At 40.4% G+C, this 22,932-nt stretch overlaps 1 protein-coding gene and 1 long non-coding RNA gene across 2 annotated transcripts; both read left to right on the forward strand.

Moving 5' to 3' along the window:
• The first annotated feature begins 3,815 nt into the window (after positions 1-3,815).
• LOC136944866 (uncharacterized) lies at positions 3,816-9,520 on the forward strand. The gene is made up of 2 exons (XR_010876798.1): positions 3,816-4,031; positions 9,040-9,520. It is a non-coding gene; the product is annotated as an uncharacterized lncRNA (long non-coding RNA).
• Positions 9,521-18,123: 8,603 nt separating this feature from the next.
• On the forward strand, positions 18,124-20,234 carry LOC136943814 (uncharacterized). Its single transcript, XM_067237277.1, has 5 exons — positions 18,124-18,264; positions 18,377-18,570; positions 18,977-19,124; positions 19,462-19,666; positions 19,957-20,234. Exons 1-5 carry the CDS (start codon positions 18,124-18,126, stop codon positions 20,232-20,234), a joined length of 966 nt encoding a protein of 321 aa, XP_067093378.1.
• The last annotated feature ends 2,698 nt before the right edge of the window (positions 20,235-22,932 follow it).

Genomic DNA, 22,932 nt, shown 5'->3' on the forward strand with positions numbered 1-22,932 from the left:
TCGCTGATATCGCTGTCTTACTAGAACGTGGTATCTAGTGATGGGTCGTTCGCGAACGATCCTGAAGGTGAACGTCGGGAGCTGGCTCGCATATCTGAAGAGCCGACTCTATTTTTAATAGATTAATACAGCCTATAAAAACTAAATGATTATGAAATAATGAATTTTAATTGTATTTAAAATAATTGACTAATTCAAAGAACAACGAAAAAATACTTGTAGGCTTAAAGGCGCACACGATCATCGTCTGTTCCTGTCAATCCTGCATGAGGGAGGGCCGAGACAACTCACACAGTCACAGTAGTCAAAACTCGGAGGAGAGCCATGACAAATCAATGCATTTTTAAAGATATGTGGTTACGGTCGAGTATGATTTCATTTCATAATTTAATCAAATTGTTTTCACACCTATCATAGTAAAATTCATAGTTAAAACATGTATTTTTTAAAGAGCCGTTAGGGAGCCAAAAGAGCCGGCTCTTTTTAGTGAGCTGAGCCATACGAGCCGGCTCACAAAAAAGAGCCGGAATGCCCATCACTAGTGGTATCTATGCGTCGTTGCTAACGTGTGCTGACGTTGTGCACACCCAATAAATAAAACATTTGTTGGTCGCACATGCGCGAGTACTTGTAAATTATGCTCGCACTGTCTCAAAAACTGGTCGCAAAATGCGACCATTTGGTCGCAGTCTGGAGCCCTGGCCCAGAGCCACTCTGGATCTGCCATAACCAATCGCTAGCGTTCGCCTTAGCCAACTCCTTCACCACTACATTGAGTCACTTACGGAGCTAGTTGGAAAATCAAACTTTTCCCGAACCCCCGCGGGGGGGGGGGGGGGTTGGGGGGGGGGGGCATTTTCCGTTTTTTCCAGAAATGCATTTGCATTTGAAGAATGTGGCTGCATTATTTGACTCATAAATGAAATTAGTAATCAATCATCCTATTTGCATTTTAATTTTCTTCTTCAAGAGTGCTCAATCTTTCACTTAATTAAAATGAAAAAGAAATAGACATTTGAGATTTAATTTTCAAAACATGCCCCAGCAAATAGATACCAAAATTCAATTTGAAATGTAAAATTTGAAAATTAAAATGCATTTCCAGAAATGCATTTTCATTTTAAGAACTTCGCTGCAAAATTGTGACCACAATTCAAATTCAAATGCATTTCCAGACATGCATTTTCATTTTAAGAACATGGCTGCAAAATCGTGAACACAATTCAAATTCAAATGCATTTCCAGAAATGCAGTTTAATTTTAAGAACGTGGCTGCAAAATCGTGACCACAATTCAAATTCAAATGCATTTGCAGAAATGCAAAATGAACGAAAAAGCGTTCTGAGCGGCGCAGCAGAGTGACGTCAGTAGCCGCTCTTCTTCAGCTCCCTGCTGACCGAGCTACCCATCTTGTTTGGTAGGGGGCGGTGTGCACATCTGCATTGCATTACATTGCAAATGTGCCGGGAAATTGATTGAATTGCCCGGTCTTTAGAGCAGCGTTCCCCAACCGGTGCCCACCGGTGCGCGGACCGGTACCGGGTCATTTCCTACCGGGCTGCACAAAAAAGAATTAATAACATTATTTCCTTTTAATTGATTATCAGAGTCTGAAAGACGTTTTATTCTGAAAAATGACCTGATTCTCTCCTTCTCCGCGGGCCTTTTCCCCTGAGCAAAAAAGCTCTGCAAAGACTTGTGTTTACTCATTTTTTAGCAAGTTTGTGGGCTTTATTGAGCGGTATCATGCGTGTGTCTTCCTCTTGACACATGACAAGTGATAGTTACCACTCAATGAAGCCTGTTTGAGACAACAACTCTATCGGTGTTTTGGATGAAGGCTATCCTGAGATCGCCACTAAAGCACTGAAAACCCTGCTTCCATTTCCAACATCAAACTGGATTTTCTGCCGTGACAGCAATCAAACAAAATTATGGAATAGCTAGGCCTAAACTGGATATAAGGAACGCACTTCGGGTGTCACTGTCGTAGTTTATAGTCACACACAACAGTGGGACTGACACATCGAAAGCTAGCTAACAATATAACGATGGAAAACCAGGCTAAGAAACTTAAAGATGGGGCTGAAAAATTAAGAGACAAAAATACATCACACTAGACATGGTTTTGTCAATTGAAAAAACGGCTGTTTATTTTACATAAAACTCCAAAAACTATTTTTCGCTCAAATCAGCGAAACAATTTTTCTCGCGCGCTCGCATTAGGTGTGGAAGTCACTAACTAGGATCACATCAAACCCAGAATGTGCATGCATTAGCAGCGCAGCTGTCCAGGGCCTATCTTTCCTCCCAGTCCGTCCCTACCGTTCCGTGAAAATATGTCTTACATGAAAGCGGTCTGTGGCGCAAAAAAGGTTGGGGACCGCTGCTTTAGAGGACGCATCACAGATCATGGCGCTCCCTCAAATTGTGCAAACACTGTTAGATTTAGCTGAGCAGGTAGAATCTAATAATATATCTGAGTCTGATGCCCGTGACCGAGTAGAACAAGTCATAGAGAGCTTGGCTGCATACTCTGCCGTCACAGATTTACACATTAATACTCTGCCACTGTTTAAGTCATTGTTTGACATCAAGTTGCTCAGTCTGTGATACGTCCTCTAAAGACCGGGCAATTCAATCAATTTCCCGGCACATTTGCAATGTAATGCAATGCAGATGTGCACACCGCCCCCTACCAAACAAGATGGGTAGCTCGGTCAGCAGGGAGCTGAAGAAGAGCGGCTACTGACGTCACTCTGCTGCGCCGCTCAGAATGCTTTTTCGTTCATTTTGCATTTCTGCAAATGCATTTGAATTTGAATTGTGGTCACGATTTTGCAGCCACGTTCTTAAAATGAAAATGCATTTCTGCAAATGCATTTGAATTTGAATTGTGGTCACGATTTTGCAGCCACGTTCTTAAAATGAAAATGCATTTCTGGAAATGCATTTGAATTTGAATTGTGGTCACAATTTTGCAGCCACGTTCTTAAAATGAAAATGCATTTCTGGAAATGCATTTTAATTTTCAAATTTTACATTTCAAATTGAATTTTGGTATCTATTTGCTGGGGCATGTTTTGAAAATTAAATCTCAAATGTCTATTTCTTTTTCATTTTAATTAAGTGAAAGATTGAGCACTCTTGAAGAAGAAAATTAAAATGCAAATAGGATGATTGATTACTCATTTCATTTATGAGTCAAATAGTGCAGCCACATACTTAAAATGCAAATGCATTTCTGGATTTTGGTAACGATTTGTTTCCATACACGTAGTCTAGTGACTTTCAGAGTACAAGCACAATGCAATACACTCTCGGATTCATTGTGTTTTCATTTAAAATCTGTTTTTGTTCTGTTGTTGTTTATGCTGCTTTTTACAAATCAAGGTTTGTAGAGTTGTTTGAGCGTTTGTTATCAGTAAAAAATTCTAATCTAAATTAGCATCTCTAGTTCCCTCTATATTTATCTTTCACTAGCCTAAATAAAACCAACACAGCTTTCTTTAAAGATGGTGTAGGCAATGTTGAAAGAGAAGAACGTTTTGTCATATTTGCCTAAATAGACTTCACATCTTGATAGCAACCACTACATCAAGGTTTGATGGTAATATGAAATCAATCCGACATCTGTGGGTGTTGCAGGACTAAAATAAACACAACAAATCATTAAGACCATTATGAGACTAATGACTGGACGGGCTACCTGTCTGTCTATCTACCTGCACGCACTCTGCCCCTGCACTAAATGCACGTTACTGTAGTTTTCAACCAGCAGAGGTATTCTAAACAACCGAACAAGAGGCACAAGAATGGCGGAGAAAGAGCAGGCAATAAATTCAGTTCCAGATTTCACAGTTAAAAGACGAAAGAGAAAACAGACAGTAGTTGAAAAGGCTACCAGAAAAAAAGAGATTGGACAGTAAAACCTGAGTCAATATCGGTGTTGCTTTTCAACACTAGCAAGAACTGATAGATTTAAAGGGGCTGCAAAGTGACGCCATTGTAGCCGTATTTCTCTTGGACCGGTAAGTTATCTGTTTTGTTGTATTCTGGGGGGAATTTCTTTAAAACTCTATTATAGAATTTCCCAATACTAACATGCTAGCTTGAAAGTAGTGAGTACTAACATTAGCCATGTTTATGTTCATTATGATAGTGTTGTGTATGTTCTTACATGTGAATGCAACATGGGGTAATTTGTGAAAAAAAACAATGCTGCTTTCTCCAAAGCGCTCTCTCTCTCTCTCTCTCTCTCTCTCTCTCTCTCTCTCTCTCTCTCTCTCTCTCGTGGACTAACTACACTAGTCTTCCGGCATTTCTATAGTCAGGCAGCGTGTTCGTATTTTGTGGGAGTGGATGGGATATTATGGTTTTATTCCTTTGGAATAGAAGCTAAAATAGCTAGCTTGGCAAAACTTGCCTACAGCAGATTTTAACTTCTGATGCCTCGGCTACAGCAAGATGAGCATGGGTAGCTGAGCTTTAATGTCACTTAAAGTGAATTCTGAGTTTTTTGTCTGAAACACATTTTAAAAAATGGGAATGTATTGCTTAAACATATTACAAAGACTGCAAACTATGTAGTACTGAATTGTGGAGTTCGACCGTTAAACGTTTTCTCAACTTGTGTTCAGGATCTTTTGGGCAGGGCTGAAACTATGACTTGATGATGCAATGGAAGCACTGAGCATAGCCCCTCCCCTAACTAGAGAGCGCATAAGCTGTTTTTAAAACTAATAAACTGTTATTTATTGATAGCCTAACGTTATTTGGCTTAGCCATGCTATTAACATATTGATAACATGCTACTCTGTGTGACTAAAGATTACAAACTACAATTATCTATTTACCCCACGTTTAAAAACTACAAGTCCCACATTTCACAAGTGGTATTCGCCAACACAGTAGAGTTTTATGTGATGATGCAGTCCAGTCAGAGATAGAGAGGTGAACAACGCTGGGAAAAAGTATCCGTATAGGCCATGGGCGGAGTGTGGCTTCTGGTGCTTGAGCCCCAAATGTTCAGAATCAGGTTTATTGTATAGTTAAACTTTTGTACTTTTACTTAATTTAAGATCTGTAAATTCCGTGTTCGTATGTTATACAAACACGGAATTTACTGTGGCAGGGAGGTGCAAAACACTAAACATATACAGATCTTAAATTAAGTAAAAGTACAAAAGTTTAACTATTTCTAAGAACTAAACAATCTAAGAATTTAAATATAAAATAAAATATATATAAAAATAAGAATAGAATGAGCAGCGTGAATGGTCAACATAGTGCAATCGGATACTGAGATAAAGTGGCTTATGCATACTGAATTGCCATTAGATGGACTTATAATAGTTAAATAAGTGAATGAATGTCAATGGGAGTCCTTGGCCTTGTTGAAGAGGCCAGTAGCAGATGGAAAGAAACTGTTTTTATGGCGTGAGGTTTTGGTCCTGATGGACCGCAGCCATCTGCAAGAGGGGAGTAGCTGGAACAGGGAGTGACCAGGGTGGGAGGGGTCGGCCACAATCTTCCTCGCACGCCTCAGGGTCCTCGAGGTGTGCAGGTCAAATGTTCTCAAAAGCACAGAATAAGGTTAAAGGCCTCACTGTGCCCCTTATTTGTATGTGTGCTACAAAAAAAAACAATTAAGGAGCACATGTACTCTTTGGGGAAAAAGTTAGCGTAGAGCCCTGCAGACGTGTTCAGTGTGAATAGAGCCCCAGTAGTTGACGTCACGCAATCCCAGCATGCACCGGTTATCGACATTTTGGCAGGAAAGTGGAGAGCAAAATGGAGCGCCAGAGTGTACATACTAGGGGTGGAACGGTACACTGAAGTCACGGTTCGGTTCATACCGCGGTTCAGACATCACGGTTCGGTACGAGTTCGGTACAACGGAGAGAATAGCAAAACAAACCAGGTTCCTCTACGAGTGAATACGGGCACATTGTAGATGACATGTAAATTACGATTGCGTCAGTATTTCTTTTGGGCCTCGTTCCAGTGATTGGCACACCTGGGTGATGGCATCGGATATTTTTTGTCATTTAGCACACACCAAATGCGTTATATGCGTTAGTATGTTAGATGTATTTTCACTCACATATTTACATTTAGACATTTAGTCATTTTAGCAGACGCTCTTATCCAGAGCGACTTACAGTAAGTACAGGGACATTCCCCCGAGGCAAGTAGGGTGAAGTGCCTTGCCCAAGGACACAACGTCAGTTGGCATGACCGGGAATCGAACTGGCAACCTTCGGATTACTAGTCCGACTCCCTCACCGCTCAGCCACCTGACTCCCACATATCCCACAACCAGTGACGTGCGGTAATGTCAGTAAGAGGCTAGGCACTTATGAAAGCCAGATTACCTAATTACCTTCTTTTTTTTATTTTATAAAATAGAGCTTGGAGAAATTCCTCAATTTTTGACTTGAATTTTGCGGGGATTAAGTTTACAATGTAGCTGGTGTAATGACGTTAGCTGCGCAAATGTCCAGTAACATCTCGATTTTAATTGGTCCATGTTTGATACGTAACATAGGTGATTACTGGCTAGGGCTGTCCCCGACTAAGATTTTCTTTGGTCGACCAAGACTCGACTAAACACTTCTGAAAATCGACTAATCAAAATTTTACAAGTTTTTTTTTTTCTATAAATATCACAATGTTTTTCATCAAACCCTTTTGTGTGATTTTTATCCTCACTGTTTTAAGAGATAATATGAAAGAAATATGTAAGAAGGGAGATTGACAACTAGACAAACATAAATGTACAAACATTTTCCCGATCTGACCCAATGTAGCTGCTGGACATTCCAGATTCAGCCGCTATAAAATAAGCTATTACTAATAACAAGTCTCGTGTCACCAGTCCTGTTGTTACCGAATGCCGATATAATACAAATTACCTGTTTGGTTATTATGTATTATCTCTTACAATGTACTACAAATTTAAAATATTGTTTGTTTAACATGCAAATCATCAGAGCGCGCTGATCACTGCCTGGAAACGTGCAGCATGCGAACTTACGTAGAAGCCAAGTGGGGAACGGTGCAACAGAGTAAGATTTTGTTGTCTTGGCCGGAGAAGATAATGTCATTCGATTTGGATGTGATTCTTATAATAGGCATATTCATTTTTTAACCCAGCGCGTTAGCATGAGCGAAGTAGGCCTAGGCCAACTTACGTTTTTCAGGTGGTAGGCTACATCATATTCAACGTCGAACTATCAAAAACAAACCGTTGTTGGCAGAGTTTGCATTCAACGTTTTTCGAGTCACCCGGTAAATGTAAATGTACTTTAATGAAATGCTGCCATACCACAGATTTCTTTGCCATTTTGACTAATAACACCGACAAAGTAGGCTATGGCAGAGTTTGTAGTTCGGCAGGCAATTGTGCTCGTGCCGTGTGCAAAAAATCGAAACAAAACAAAGCGCAGATTAACGAAAGGGAAAACAATAACACCTTTTCTTTTAAATTATATATTATTAGAGTTGCTTTATTTGTCTTAAATAATATAATCTACAATTTCTGTATAACATTTCTTTAATTCAGCAATGGTGACACAAGCGGGAATCAGATCTCACACTGCCATACGGCAGCTTGACAAAAAAAAAATCTTAGTCGACCAAGAGCATATCGACCAGAAAATCGACTAATTGACTGATTCGGAACAGCCCTATTACTGGCATAACATATTTACGTGCAAAGACACTGCAGAGTTGTGCTTTTCAACGTAGGCCTACATGTTGAAAAAGACAGGATCAAATTGCTCAAGTGAGTTTTTCGTTTGTCGTCCGCAGGGAGCGGACAGTAAAAGCACTGCTTATTAGGGTTCCTCCGGTAGGAGGGAACCCATTGTTTTTGTTAGTATTCCTATTATTAGGGTTCCTCCGGAAGGATGGTCACCCTACTTGACACACGCTCAAGCTTGTGAGACGCACACACATCCTTTCTGGAAATTGTGTGCTGACCAAGACCCCACCCTCGGTCTTTAGCTCCTGTTTCATTTAGCTTCCAATTGCAGCTCGCCGTTACGAATATTTTTTTTTGAGGTTTGTGCACTTTTAGACATTTTAGATCGTGAGCTTGAAGTGACGGAAAACCAAACTTGAAAAGTAGCTATCTTTTTCTCTCTGTGTTTATAATTAGTGAATCATTTTGCATCTCGGCGAATTCTTCAAAAAGGTCGTGGAGGGCAGCCTTTAGGAGAAAAAAGCAATTCCCCACAGACCTGATCGGCTCAGAATTTGGATTTGGGTTGTGAAAGTCTTCGTAATTGGAATGAGTTCGAAGGCCAGGGAGACCCCATAGGCTTAGGCGGCAGCCATGTTTTGGGTGCGTCATGTTCATAAGTTCACCATTTTACAGTTCTGTCTACACCAAAAAAGTCGAGCAGGGCAGCCTTCAAGAGATGTGGGAATTGTGCATTTAGCCAGATGCTCCGATTATTTTTGTGATTTGTGGACTTGCAATTGGAGAGAGACTGCGTCCCAGGGGTACATTGTTTTGACGTTAGCCTCAGAGTCAGACTCGGCTCGCCCACTGGCAGTAAACAATTTTGTATTTCACTCAATTCTACTCCAAAACCGTCAGGGATGCTTTTTGTAGACAAGAGCCTGCTGAAGATAGCCAGTATATCTGATTTTTCAAGGCGAGCCTGTTTCATTCGTCTTATGCCCTGAGAAAGCGACCTACGTTAGCCAGGCTAGTTTTGCCAATTTCAGTAAGTCAGGTTATTTAAGGGTCTCTGACAGTCAGAATCACTGTTTACAGGCAAAGGTCGAGCTGGTCTTTTGTCAGATGTGTATATATTGACCAGTTTAGAGCTAAATACTCTTGCCAGAGCCTGGAATCGAACCCGTGTTTTGAGTGATTTGCATAGGTCTCCATCAGGTCAACACATTTGGATTCAAGTTCAAGTAATGCCACTGCATTTCACAGTCAAAACTGTAGTTTATATCAACTGTAGATGGAAAAAGCTTCATTTTTCACAACTGACATGGACCCTTTCTTAACTTTTACAGGTCTGGAGGGTCATGCAGAGGCCTGCTCAACAGAGTTCAACAGAGGATGCTGAGAGCAACAACAGAGGATGCTGAGCGTAACAGAGGATGCAACAGAGGATGCTGAGATCAACACAGACCCCTTGCTGGACTACCCCTCTCTAGCTGGACAGATTCTCTTCAGCCCTGACCCCAGGACAGCTTCATCCAGCTGGCCTGCCCTGCCTGCCTGCAGGCCATGCTTGCCCCTGCCTTCCAGCCATCCAGAGACAGTCACCCCACAGACACAGTAGCTCTGCAGACTGCTTTTTTGAGGACATTGATGAAAAAGGACAAACCAGCATTTTTTACTTTGATGAAAGTCTAAATGTTTAATCCTTTCCATGTCCCAGTATGCCAAGCTGCTGACTTTGAGTGTCTTAAGTTATAAAACCAGTTCAAGTGATAGACTTTTCACCTGAATCCAATGATTATTCATCTGAATAAAAACCACTCAAGAGAAGTACTTCTTCTTGGATGATTTGTGCTCTGCATCAGTACATCTCACACATTTGCCTTTGTTTCCATGGGATTAATGGAATTGCTAGTTTCGGCTCCACCATTTCCACCATAGTGTAATAATAAATATAATTTAGGACAGCAATTACATTTTGGTGTTATCCTTTCGCATTACACACATTTAGTCATTGTTCTTAAACTCAACCGATTATTGTCATTTTACCATACTGTTCATATTGAACAGACATCAGTGTAGACACCCTGTGAAGCCCCCACCCCCCACTCCAGAGACAGTTGGTGACAGAGAGGTGCAGACATTAAGTTAAACATGCCTTTTGAGTAGAGTAACAAATAGAGACTAAATTTGTAAATGGATGTTGAAACTCAGTTCTCTGAGTTGGTGCATGTCAGTTTAGGCAAAGGTAGCCTTTTAAACCTCTAGGTAAAAAAAAAAAAAAAAAATCAGATTTGATTGGAACTCTCTCTTTTATACATTTATAATTGGATTTGACATTGAACAGACATTTAATTCATTTAGCAAGTTGTTTAACTCAAACAACCATAACACAGTACATATGGTATACAAAGCTGCAGTCAGATTTGGCTAAATTGTTAGCTTGGATGTTATCTTTACATATAGATGGGGTCTTGTGTTTACAAACAATGAGGATTCGCACACAGCTTCAAGGCAGAAAGAAATGTTCCATTTCACTTTTACTGTACCCTACACTTTTAATGTTCCCGCCATCCCCCATTTCTGAATAAAGTTCGATTGATCTGATTTGTTGATTTATGTTACTACGAAAACCAGTTTATCCAAGCTAACTAACATTGTTTTTAGCTAGCTTGCATTACCATTAAATCGCTAACAAAACATTAGCATTCTGTTATAACTACTGAAGTTATTCTGTTATAACTACTGAAGTTATAACAGACTACAGACCCAGACGTTTCGTTTGAGTACCATATTAAGCAAATTACCAGAACTGCATTTTTCCATCTACGTAATATTGCCAAAATACGAAAATTTCTCTCAAAGGATGATGCCGAAAAACTAATACATGCATTTGTTACGTCCCGATTGGACTATTGCAATGTGTTGTTCTCTGGCCTCCCAATTACCCACCTAAAAAATCTACAGCGGGTGCAAAATGCTGCTGCTAGACTATTGACCAGAACAAGAAAGTTTGATCACATAACATCTACTCTTGTTTCTCTACACTGGCTCCCTATCCAAGCCAGAGCTGACTTCAAAGTTCTACTACTAACCTACAAATCTTTGCATGGATTGGCACCACTGTATCTCTCCGGTCTCCTTGCACCCTATTGCCCCGCAAGGACACTTAGATCTCAAGATGCCGGCTATCTGGTGGTTCCCAAAATTAAGAAAAAAACAGCTGGAGGTAGGGCGTTCTCATATAGAGCACCTCTTCTCTGGAACAAATTACCCGTCTCAATTAAGGAGTCTGATACTGTTTCGACATTTAAAATTAGGTTAAAAACGTTGTTGTTTAGTAAATTCTACGACTGTTAAAGGTAAGTATGTTACTAGTTGGAGGCAACGGGGGACGGGTTGTTTCCATCCTTATTCTATAAGTATAACTTATTTTAGAGTTCTCTTCCCCTGGAACAGATTTCATGTTCCAAACGAGGGGGGCTGTCGCTGTCTTGGTGTGTGGGGTTGCATCAAATTCCCCTTTTTTGCTCTGTTAAATTGCTGCACCAGTCCACACTTGACCGGTGGGGATCTCATTCTATTATGACTGTAACTGTTACCTGCTCCTGGCATTCTCTAATCCCTGCTCTCCTCTCTCTGTCCCCCCCCACACACATCCCTTGTGGTGTGGGGGGTTTGAGTTGTCAGCACCTGCCTGGTCGTCGGTCAGCCAACGCTGGACCTGGTCGCGAGTTTCCCGGTCCTGTCCTACATCTATAAAGTTGAACAATGGATTTTGGTGTTTCAAAACCCATCGACACTGTATGACTATGTTTAGCCTGTGTTCTGCTCCTCTCTCTCACCAACCGTCTCTGGAGGAGGGGATCCCTCTCTGAATTGCTCCTCCCAAGGTTTCTTCAATTTTTTTTCTCCTGTTGAGAGTTTTTTGGGATTTTTTCCTTGTCTTCCTTGAGGGTTTAGGTTGGTTGAGGGGCAGTTCTATGGGCGTATGTGAAGCCCTCTGTGACATGCTTGCGTGTAAAAAGGGCTATACAAATAAATTTGATTTGATTTCTGTGCAGACAATGTGGTTACGAAAAAGACAATTATTGAGTATCCCAACAATAAGCCCTACATATCCAAGAGCGTAAAGGACTGTATTAATAGGAAAAAGCTAGCCTTTAAAAACAATGATAGAGCAGGACTGAAAATGGTGCAAAGAGAACTCAAACAGAGGCTGAGGGAAGCCAGAAAACATCACAAGGACACCATAGAGCAGACCTTTTTGTCAACGGATTCAAAAAATCTGTGGGACTCCCTGAAGGCCATTACAAATATGAATACCACCAAGAAACGCCTCAGTACTGATGATGATCTGGGGAAGGCAAATTAACTGAATGACTTTTTTCTCAGATTTGATAGCCATGACTTTTCTGTGGAATCTAATAATGTCTTAGACACTATTTTAACTGATGTTAGCTACAGGATTATAATTGATCCACTCAGGATTCAGTCTATTTTAAAACATGTGTGCACTAAAAAATCCACCGGCCCAGATGGCATTTCTGCACTGCTTTTAAAGGCATGTGCAGAAGAGCTCACTTTAGCTTGGTGCCCCATCTTTCAGCGGTCTGTGGATTCACACACTGTTCCTGCTCTGTGGAAAAAATCCATCATAGTTCCTGTAGCTAAGAAACCGTGTCCAGTTGATAACAATGATTTTAGACCTGTGGCCCTGACTTCGATTGTAATGAAAGGTTTTGAGAAATACATGTTATCTGTGCTTAAGGCAGAGGTCAACTTGGTACTTGATCCATACCAGTTTGCTTATAGGCAGGGGAGAGGTACTGATGACGCTATTAACAGCATCACCCACTCCACTGTCAAGCACTTGGAATGCCCAAAAGCATATGCACGGATTTTATTTATTGATTTTAGCTCGGCTTTTAACACACTTCAACCCCATCTGCTCATCTCTAAACTAAGGAGTCAGGTGGCTGAGCGGTGAGGGAATTGGGCTGGTAATCCGAAGGTTGCCAGTTCGATTCCCGGTCATGCCAACTGACGTTGTGTCCTTGGGCAAGGCACTTCACCCTACTTGCCTCGGGGGAATGTCCCTGTACTTACTGTAAGTCGCTCTGGATAAGAGCGTCTGCTAAATGACTAAATGTAAATGTAAGGAAGATGAGTGTTAACCCTGTTTTAATTAAGTGGTATTTTTCCTTTTTAACCAATCGGAGTCAGCAGGTTAGAGTCAATAACACCCTCTCAGAATGCAAATCAATCAGCACAGGTGCCCCACAGGGTTGTGTCTGCTCCCCGGTTCTTTTTACACTTTATACTACATTTAGTCATTTAGCAGACGCTCTTATCCAGAGCGACTTACAGTAAGTACAGGGACATTCTCCCCGAGGCAAGTAGGGTGAAGTGCCTTGCCCAATGACACACGTCATTTTGCTTGGCCGGGAATCGAACCAACAACCTTCTGATTAATAGCCCGACTCCCTAACCGCTCAGCCATCTGACTCCCTGCTAATACTAATGACTGTACAGGCAGCCACCCAGGGAACCTTGTTTTTAAATTTTCTGATGATACCGCCATCCTCAGTCTACTGCACAAAGATTCCAGTACCTCAGCCTATTTTTCTGAAATAGAAAACTTTGTGCAATGGTGTAATGCTCACTACCTCACTCTGAATGTTATCAAAACTAAAGAGTTGGTCTTAGACCCAAGATTAGTAGGGGATCATAGCCCTGTCATTATACACGACTCACCCATTGAGCAGGTCAGCTCTTATAAATATCTTGGAGTTCACTTAGATGACACTTTTAGTTGGCATGTGCATGTTGATATCTTGTGTTCCCGTCTACAGCAGAGATTGTATTTCCTACGTAGACTGAGGGTATATGGGGTGAACAAAAGCATTATGGTTTTATTTTACCAGGCAGTGCTGGAGAGTTTAATCAGATATGGGATGTCATCCTGGTATGGCAACCTCACTGCAAAACTGAAAACTAAACTCGCTCGTCTGGTGCACACGGCCATGAAGGTCATTGGAAAAAGCAGCTACCAGTTTATTTATGAAGTCTATTTATGAACAATCTGTTCTTAGTCAAGCCCAGAGAATAGCAAGGGACCCTTCTCACATTCTCCATTCAGAGTATGACCTCCTACCCTCAGGGAGGCGATATAGAGTCCCTTACTGCGAACTCAACCGTTTTAAGAACTCATTTGTTCCAACTTCCATAAAACTTCTCAATGCCGCTTGAGGATGAAATCTATGTCATAATTTTTATAGTGCCTTTATTACGGTGATCTTTTAGCATGTATTATTATGAGGTGTATGTGTTATGTTATGGGATATGTGCAATACTGTTATGTAACTGTTGATAATGTTTGGCTGAGGATGTATTGTTTGTTATTATTGTGAGTGTCAAGGCATTTATGACGCACCGCAGAGACCAAGACAAATTTCCCTGAGCGGGACAATAAAGTTCATCATATCGTATTGTATTAGTAAAAATAGCTTGCTAATCTGGCAGAACTGGTTCATGCTCGGAGACCTTGGCGCGTCACTAGCTTCTCGTCATATCACGCAGTCGGGGCATAGCTAAATAATCAGCATCAGCGCCATTGGGTACCCAGCATGCAGTGCGGCATGTCAAAAAACGCAAAGACTTGTGGAAAATAGCTTGGTTACAACAGCCGTGCGAGGGATTTCAGTTTTTGTGTTTGTTCAGTTAGATGTTTGTAATGTTATTGTTTGTTAGGTAATATAATCTTGTCGGCTGCCGTCTTTCACTGGCTATTCTCGCAAGCAGCTGAACATGAGCCCTGCCCTAGCCCAGTTGCCCACATGAATACTCTTAATTGTGGATTGACTGAGATCCTGGAAAGAGATCAACTCAAGAAGATTTTCAATATCTGCGGTTTTCGTTAAAGTTTGAACAGTGTTGCGGTTAAAATGTGGGAGGCGTGTTTTTGGGCTACTTCTAAACCTCAGACGGCCGCCGCAGCATTTCTGCCTTGGCGTGACCTGCGCTGGGAGAGAGGGAAACAGCATGGATGGGGATAGTGTGCGGGCAGATGTCTTTATATAGGGTGAAATGGAATAAGAAATGCAATACAAAATGGCTGAAAGGGGTGTATCTTTGTAAATGTCCACATTGCCTCAATATCTTTGTGTCAATAAATAAAATATAATTTGAACTGATGGTTTTTCAAACCTTATTAGCTTCAAGATGACATCATTCTGAAGTACCATGCGCAATTTCATGCAATTTTATAGGGATGCTCCGATCTGATCGGCGCCGATCCATATCGGCCGATATTCCCATTATCGGTTTTGATCGGCGTTCTCAAAACGGACGATCAAACATGGCCGATCAGATGACATAACATCTGGAGAACTACTATCAGAGACGTTTCAATAAAACGTTAGATAGGCATTTCAGGCCGCCAATGGTAAGAAATGATTCTTTAACCTTTAGATGCGTGAGTTCTAAATATTTCCGACGCTTCCACCAGAGTTTGTTTTCCAAAACGGAAGCTAGCTAGCTTTAGTTAGCTTCCGTTACCTAGCAACCTAGCATAATACTTGTAGCAATGCTACTACCTGCTAGTGTTACTTGTTAGCCTCTAATTGTTAAAGAATGTATAATACATTACAACACATATTCTAGAACTGTAATCACCAGCTGCATATGCTATTAGCTGAGAAAGGGGGGGTCTGCGCGATGTTTGGTGAAGCCTGTTGTACATTTATCCCCAATAATACTGCCCCGGATGGATCGGTGACTAGGGCCTTAGAAGGCTTGCGTACATTATCTAAAGAAATGCACGACAACTCGGGAATTCAGAATCCCCTCAACGATTGGCTAAATAACACTTTTGGTCGTTGGAAGACTATGATTGTCTCTGTCTTTCTCTCCATATTTGGTATGTTGTGCATGTTTGCTCTGTGTGGGTGTTGTTGTATCCCATGTATCAGGTCCCTGTGTAACAGGATCATTGTCTCGGCTGTGGAGAACCCGACGAAGGGGTTCCAAATGCCGTTGCTGGGGCTGGCTGACCAGGACGAGGAGGCGGTGGTTGGTCCGGGCTATGTTGATTGATCTCTGGTGTTTTCAGAGATCAAAAGAGGGATTAAAGAATGTATAATACATTACAACACATATTCTAGAACTGTAATCACCAGCTGCATATCAGGCACGGCACTAACTATGATCCCAGTTATTAATATGTGTGGCATTTTAATCACTGAATGCATCACGGGCACTGTGCACGAGTGAATATAACAACAGGATTTATGAAGGAGGCATGTCTTAAAGAATATATTGTGCTTATTAAAGTTATGCATTGTGCTTATTAAAGTTATGAACTTAGAAGTGTGCCCAGGCTTAAACATTGGGTCTCACACTGAGTGTGGGAAGCAGGCTGTTCTTTGTGTCTCTATCTTTTCATTTTCAGAAACAACCTTGAATCTGGGTGGAGATGGCACCCGAGCAGGTGGGACGCGGAGGCAAGAACAACTCCCTGATGCACGAGAGAACAAGCTCAACCCTCTTTTCATCTTTCTGTTTTAATTGCACTGTATATTATATGCTGGGGCAGGGAAAGATAGCCAGTTGGACTTCGTGAACCAGCCCAAACTCTGTTGCGGGTAGGGAAATGTAGACAACCCCAGAGCTCTGTACTTGTTGATTTCCAACTGCTGCATTAAAGCTGATATTATGGGACCTCTGCGACTCCAGACCACTCTTTCTAGAACACCGATTTGTGTCATTGAATACTATCATTACATATTGTAATAGACACATAGATATATGAATCCTTCATTGTAAATTTTGAAGCCATACTATAGCGTTTGTCATAGTTTTTGCCTATCGGAAAATAGTCGGTTGGAATTTTCAGAATCGCACGTTACTCTGTGAGACCCGCATTCGAACGAAAACAGTCACAGACAGCCACTGCTTTTTGGAAGGCCAATAAAGACCTCTTTCCTGCTATCGCACAAGCAGCACAAGTCTTCCTCTCCGCACCTTGTACAAGTGTAGATAGCGAGCAACTTTTCAGCACAGCAGGACATATTTTAGATGAGAAGAGGAACAGGTTGACTCCTAAAAATGTTGATATGCTTATATTTATCAAGGGAAATCTTCCAGTGATGCTGCTTAATCAGAAGTAAGGTTTGAATACTCTAGTATGCCCCCTCTCCGAGTGAGTGAGTGCGTGTGTGAAGTGAGTGAAGTGAGTAAAGGATGTGAGTGAGTGAGACACTATACAGATAGATATACGTATTATGTAAATTATCTTAAACAAGAATAAGGTGTAGGTAAATATTTTTTTTATTTCAAGCACAATCATACTGTATATATAAAAAAAATCTTTTAAGTGCTTCACTGAGCTACCAAACTAAAACATTTAAAGCAAAATAAAACATTTCAAAATAGAAAGTGCTACAGTTAGCCTAACTTTTTTGTTGCACGTTGACGATGGTGAGTTCTTGACAGTGTTGCGCGGTCAGATTCTTCACGTGTTGGAGTTCTAACTATAATCAGAGAATAATGTTGAGGGGGCACGTTCGGTAACTTCATACACTGTTTTATTTCAGTACACATATACATGAAATTAATTCAATAGTAGGCTACCTTAATTGTGTTTTTTTTATGTTTAAAGATTTAATTAAAAACCTATTGAGCGGGAGAACCATTTTTAGCAGACCCTGTGTCAGTACAGCGTTTCTACTGAATGTTTAAGAATCAGATTTTGGGCTGGGAATCTGATCTTAGATCTGCAGCTATAAAACAATAATAATAATTAACACATTAAGTTAGCTTTGAACAGGCGACCGGTTACGTAGACTACATACAGGAAGTTCATGTGACACTAGACTCGACGTACCAGGCTCTGAAAACACCTCAAAACACTTGAACCCTTCCGAGAGGTTATTAAAGAAATGAAGATGCAAGGGAAGACATACAAAGAAATGTCGTCATTCCTGACTTCCACTGGTGTCCAAAGAGGGTGTTCTATAGACAACATAAAGCGGTTTTGTGCTGACAATAACTTTTTAAAAGGAGTTGTGTCGGCCACTCATTTGGAATTGGCAGTGGCCAAAGGTATACAGGAGGTGGGTACACAAGAAGTATGTTTCTCTGTGTCATGAACCACAGAACTAAATGAATATATAGTGGTGATATAAATATTTACTTCACATTCAATAAAAAATCTAAACATATATAAAGTTGTATTTCAATATACATATTCCTAAACATATTTACATATAAGTTCATATTTTTACATCTGTCATATACACACACATCAATTTTGCATAAATGTATTGAAACAAATTACTTTTAGGGTCTTTAAGCACCAGGTAGTGTGTCCATCATGAAAAAGGTCACATAAAGAAGGCTTCTGTCTAATGTCTATTGGTGTGTTTGTCCCTATGTCACAACAGACCGGACCCACATTTGGACGTAAAATGATGACTGGGTACCTATCCACCAAGGGTTTTCATGCGTCTGAGGGTCGAGTTGGGGCTGCGCTAAGATCAGTCCAGCAACCAAACCACGAAGCACGTTGTCATGTAAGTATTTTGCCCAACGGGCCTTAATTGTTATCCCACATGTGCTGATGCAAATGTTTTTTCTTTACAGAAAATGGTTATGCTTCAATCTAAATAAATAGGGTTGTTTTAGGGTGCACGGAACTTAAACCCATTTCCCTACCATGCTGAATACATGGGACACAAGCTTCACATGGACCAGAATGAAAAGTTGGTGATGTTTGGGGCCACACATGTCTTGGCCATTGATGGCTTGACTTCTAAGATTGTTGGTCATTCAACCATGCCTGTGAAAAATAACCTCATAATTTATGAGAATGTTTACAGGTAAGCAGTTATTGATGTTGTATACATTTCCAATTTGTATTTAATACACATATATAACTATTAGTGGTATCTTAACCCTCGTGCTGCCTTCGGGTCACATGACCCAAAGGTTCATAACGAACCATCATTGTGTTTACCCAATTTTACCCAATACAAAAACAAATAAAAATAACTTTCTTTTAACCATTCCAATGTGGGGGGTCTGAGACAGCCCGACAGTTAAAAGAAAATGCTTCACTTTGTTTTTGTATGAGGTAAATTTGTCGCAATACGACGGTGGGTCACAATGACTGATGGGTCAGAATGACCCGAAGATAACACAAGGGTTAAACAATTATTTGTTGTCATGAATGTTTAAAAAAAAAATGGTGTTTGTGCTCTTTGTGTTGAATATTTGTTTTAACAGACCAGCGGTTTTGGAATATGGAATGTGGGATCAAGTAAGGGTAGACCACGGGAAAGAGTTTTACCTGACTCTATTTATCCAACAACAACTGTTAGGTTACAGAAACAACCTGGACAGAGCACCTTACCTACAAACCAAATCAACAAGGGTAGGTTGATATAGCCATGATTAAATAACTCACCAGTACATGTGATGAATGAGCTGCCATTCCAGAAACCCCCACACACATACAGAGACCTGGAATTCATCAGTGTCATACCAGTACTTAATACAAATAAACTCAACAATTCTTGTTTGTCAAATTGGAATGTTGGTATTTAATTACTTTAATTAATGTACAAAATGCACTTTGGAAAATAATTGTATTACATTTCTGCAGATGTTCAATCAGTTTTGGAAAACAATCTGCAAAAATTGTTTGTTTACAGTATATTCTCAAATTATTAAAATGTCAGGGATACTACATCTTTCTTCTTGATCTACAGAATCACAGAATTGAGCGGATTTGGCCTGAAATGAACAACAGGGTCAACTACCCAATAAAGACAGCTTTAGTCAATCTACTTGACCAAGAGCGGATCAACATGGAAGACAGTACAGTGAGGTTCTGTGTTTCTAATCTGACATTGCAGATTGCCAGCATTGGGATCAACAGAGTTGTGGACTCATGGAATGCCCATAGAATTCCAGGTATTTTAATGCAGCCTTCTCACATCAATTCATGTCAACCTTTAACATTATGAGGAAAATTATGCAAGCAGTAAGTTAAAGCTCAAGTAATTAACTACATTGCTCCAATGAATATACAATGCATGCAGTTACATACAATATATTACTTCAATATTCAAGGATGTGATTCTAAATCCATACCACCATTTCAAGATGTGCATTTGTGAATCACGATTGAATTGTTATAAATAAAAAGTGTATAACAAAGTATAACAATGTATAACAATGAAATAATAAGAGTTTCACACCAGGCAGAGGAGTTCCAAACATCTTGGCACAACATGGCTGTGTCAAGAAGGTCACAGAGGATCTCCTACCCTGTGCCTCAGCAGCAGCGGATCTTTATGAGGCAGACACAAGATCGTCTTTGACCAGATCCTCAACATTTGGCATCAACCCGTTTGGAAATGCAGAAGAGCAAGCCCAAGTGGAGAGACACTTTGAAGAACAGTTTCCAGACATGACAGTCATTTATGACAATGTAATAAACATACATATACGCCCTTCCAGGATGCTCTTATGCATCTGATCTTACTCAACTGTAAACGTATGAAAAGATAACTTCCTCTATCCCAGAGACAAACAACTGCACGCATACACACACACACAAACGCCCTATTAAGTGTTGACATATACAGTTTGTATATAAAAAAGCTCCAAGTTTAACGCCATGTTGCCCTTTTGCATTTGTCTGTAATAAAATGTATTTGAAACCTGAAATGACCCTTCTTCAGAAATGATATTTTTTATAAAGTTTAAGTGCATGAATGTTTGTTTGGATTTCATAGTTCTTAAATGAATGTAGTATAACTGGCACATGTATCTGGATATATTTAAGATATAGTATTTCATGCAGAAAGAGAAGGTGCAGTTAGGTGTTGAAATGTATTTGACTTTGTATGGTACTTGAATGTTGCATCACAAAGGAACAGAGAAAAGTACACCATGTGTGTGCTAGTAAGTTGTGCAACCACTCACTAACGGCAGCTAAGGCCGTGTGGAGTGAAACCTTTACACAAAGGGAGCTCTCCTGCAACAGGATTGGTGACCACTGGTCTAAGGAATAAAAAGGTCAATATCCCTGAGTGACTCAATGAGAGCCCCAACCTATATCCAATGAAAGATGTGTGGCATGTCTTGAAGATTGCTCTCCGTCAAAACTACCCATGCAACTTGACACAGCTTTTGTATTATTAATAGTGCAACTTATTTTTGACACTTAAAAGTAACTATTAAATTAGTGGAGTATGGTGTGTAGATGACTGGGGGGAAATTTGAATGCATGAAACTCTGTGTCAGTGACAGACTACAGGGAGGAGGTCAAGCGCCTAGCGGCATGCACAAGCTGTGTCTGAGCAGGGTACACAGGATCATCAGTGCATAAGAACCGCACATGCTGCTATCCCTGCATTTCAGTTGCACATGCTCCTTGCACATTCCATTTTCCTCTGCACATTTAGAATTGCCATGATGTATATATTTTTACAGTTGTTACATACGCATGTCTACCTTGGGGACTCGACGGCGGCTATCTCCGCATCCCGGGTGCCCATGCAACCTTCGCCTTCATATGGCATCTACAATGCCACTTAGAATAACCATTTGCACATCTATGTATTTCCCTTGTTATATACATATACTTAATGTAGGCTACTTAATACTTATAAATACTATTTGCAATTCTGGTTAGATGCTAATTGCATTTTGTTGTACTGTATACTTGTACTGTTCAATTACAAAGTTTAATCTAATCTTAGAATATGAAAGAAGTTCAATGGAATGTTGAATCTATAAGCACTATCAGTTAGCTAACAATTTACAGCAACACCACCACACTAACAGGCCAATACAATTGATTGATGTGATCTTATAATATTACTAATACAAATATAAATGGAAAAACACGACTAGGCCTACAGCATTTTGACATTAGTTTATTTAGCCTGTAGATATCAGTAGGCCCTACATCAATGATAAAAAAGTAGATGCATTGAATGAAGTTGGAGGGGCGAACTCCCAAGTCAATAAAGATTAATTGGCAAGTTTATAAACGTGAATACCCTAAAATGTAACTGATAGATACATTTACATTTAGTCATTTAGCAGACGCTCTTATCCAGAGCGACTTACAGTAAGTACAGGGACATTCCCCCAAGGCAAGTAGGGTGAAGTGCCTTGCCCAAGGACACAACTTCATTTGGCACGGACGGGAATCGAACTGGCAACCTTCAGATTACTAGCCCGCTTCCCTAACCACTCAGCCACCTGACTCCTCTTAGTAAAATCTCTCGTAAAATACCTGGAATTCAATGGGCATTCCATGAGTCCACAACTCTGTTGATCCCAATGCTGGCAATCTGAAATGTCAGATTAGAAACACAGAACCTCACTGTACTGTCTTCCATGTTGATCCGCTCTTGGTCAAGTAGATTGACTAAAGCTGTCTTTATTGGGTAGTTGACCCTGTTGTTCATTTCAGGCCAAATCCGCTCAATTCTGTGATTCTGTAGATCAAGAAGAAAGATGTAGTATCCCTGACATTTTAATAATTTGAGAATATACTGTAAACAAACAATTTTTGCAGATTGTTTTCCAAAACTGATAGAACTTTTACTTTGAAGGAACAGGTACTGCTGACGACACATTCGGCCAATGACAGGCATTTCACACTTAGCTCCACCCACGTGAGAAAAATCCAAATATAAAGTTGTTTTATGGTTTGTGTTTCAAAAACGAGAAAACAAAATAACACGTCAAAATCCGTTTTTTTTTGCCAAAAAACGAAAAAACGGACTCACAAACGTTTTTCGTATTCATGCGTGTTCTGTTATAATGACATAAGGAATTAAACTCACGTACACGGACCGTTGACGATTGCGTCAGCTGTTGTCGATCTCTGATGAGTATTTTCTTAATTTCGTACCAGGGTCAATTCTACATCAAAAATCAGAAGGAGGGCAGTGTTTTAAAGATATGGCGATTGCGAAGATAGCCAGTGGGTCAGCATATTTTTGTGATTTGTGTAAAACTTGGAATTTGAGTGACACCGCGGCTTGTTTTGACGTTAGCCTCAGTCAGACTAGGCTCGGCCACTGGCAGTGTGTAGTACTGTCTTCAATGCCACAGCTAAACTTTATGTCAAAAGAAACCATCATTTCCGGCGCTTTCAAACAATCAGTGAACTGTGGAGCAACAGCAGCTAGCTTGCCTCTAGCAAACTTATTTTG

This window comes from Osmerus mordax, chromosome 6 (assembly GCF_038355195.1).
Source record: "Osmerus mordax isolate fOsmMor3 chromosome 6, fOsmMor3.pri, whole genome shotgun sequence".
NCBI lineage: Eukaryota > Metazoa > Chordata > Actinopteri > Osmeriformes > Osmeridae > Osmerus > Osmerus mordax.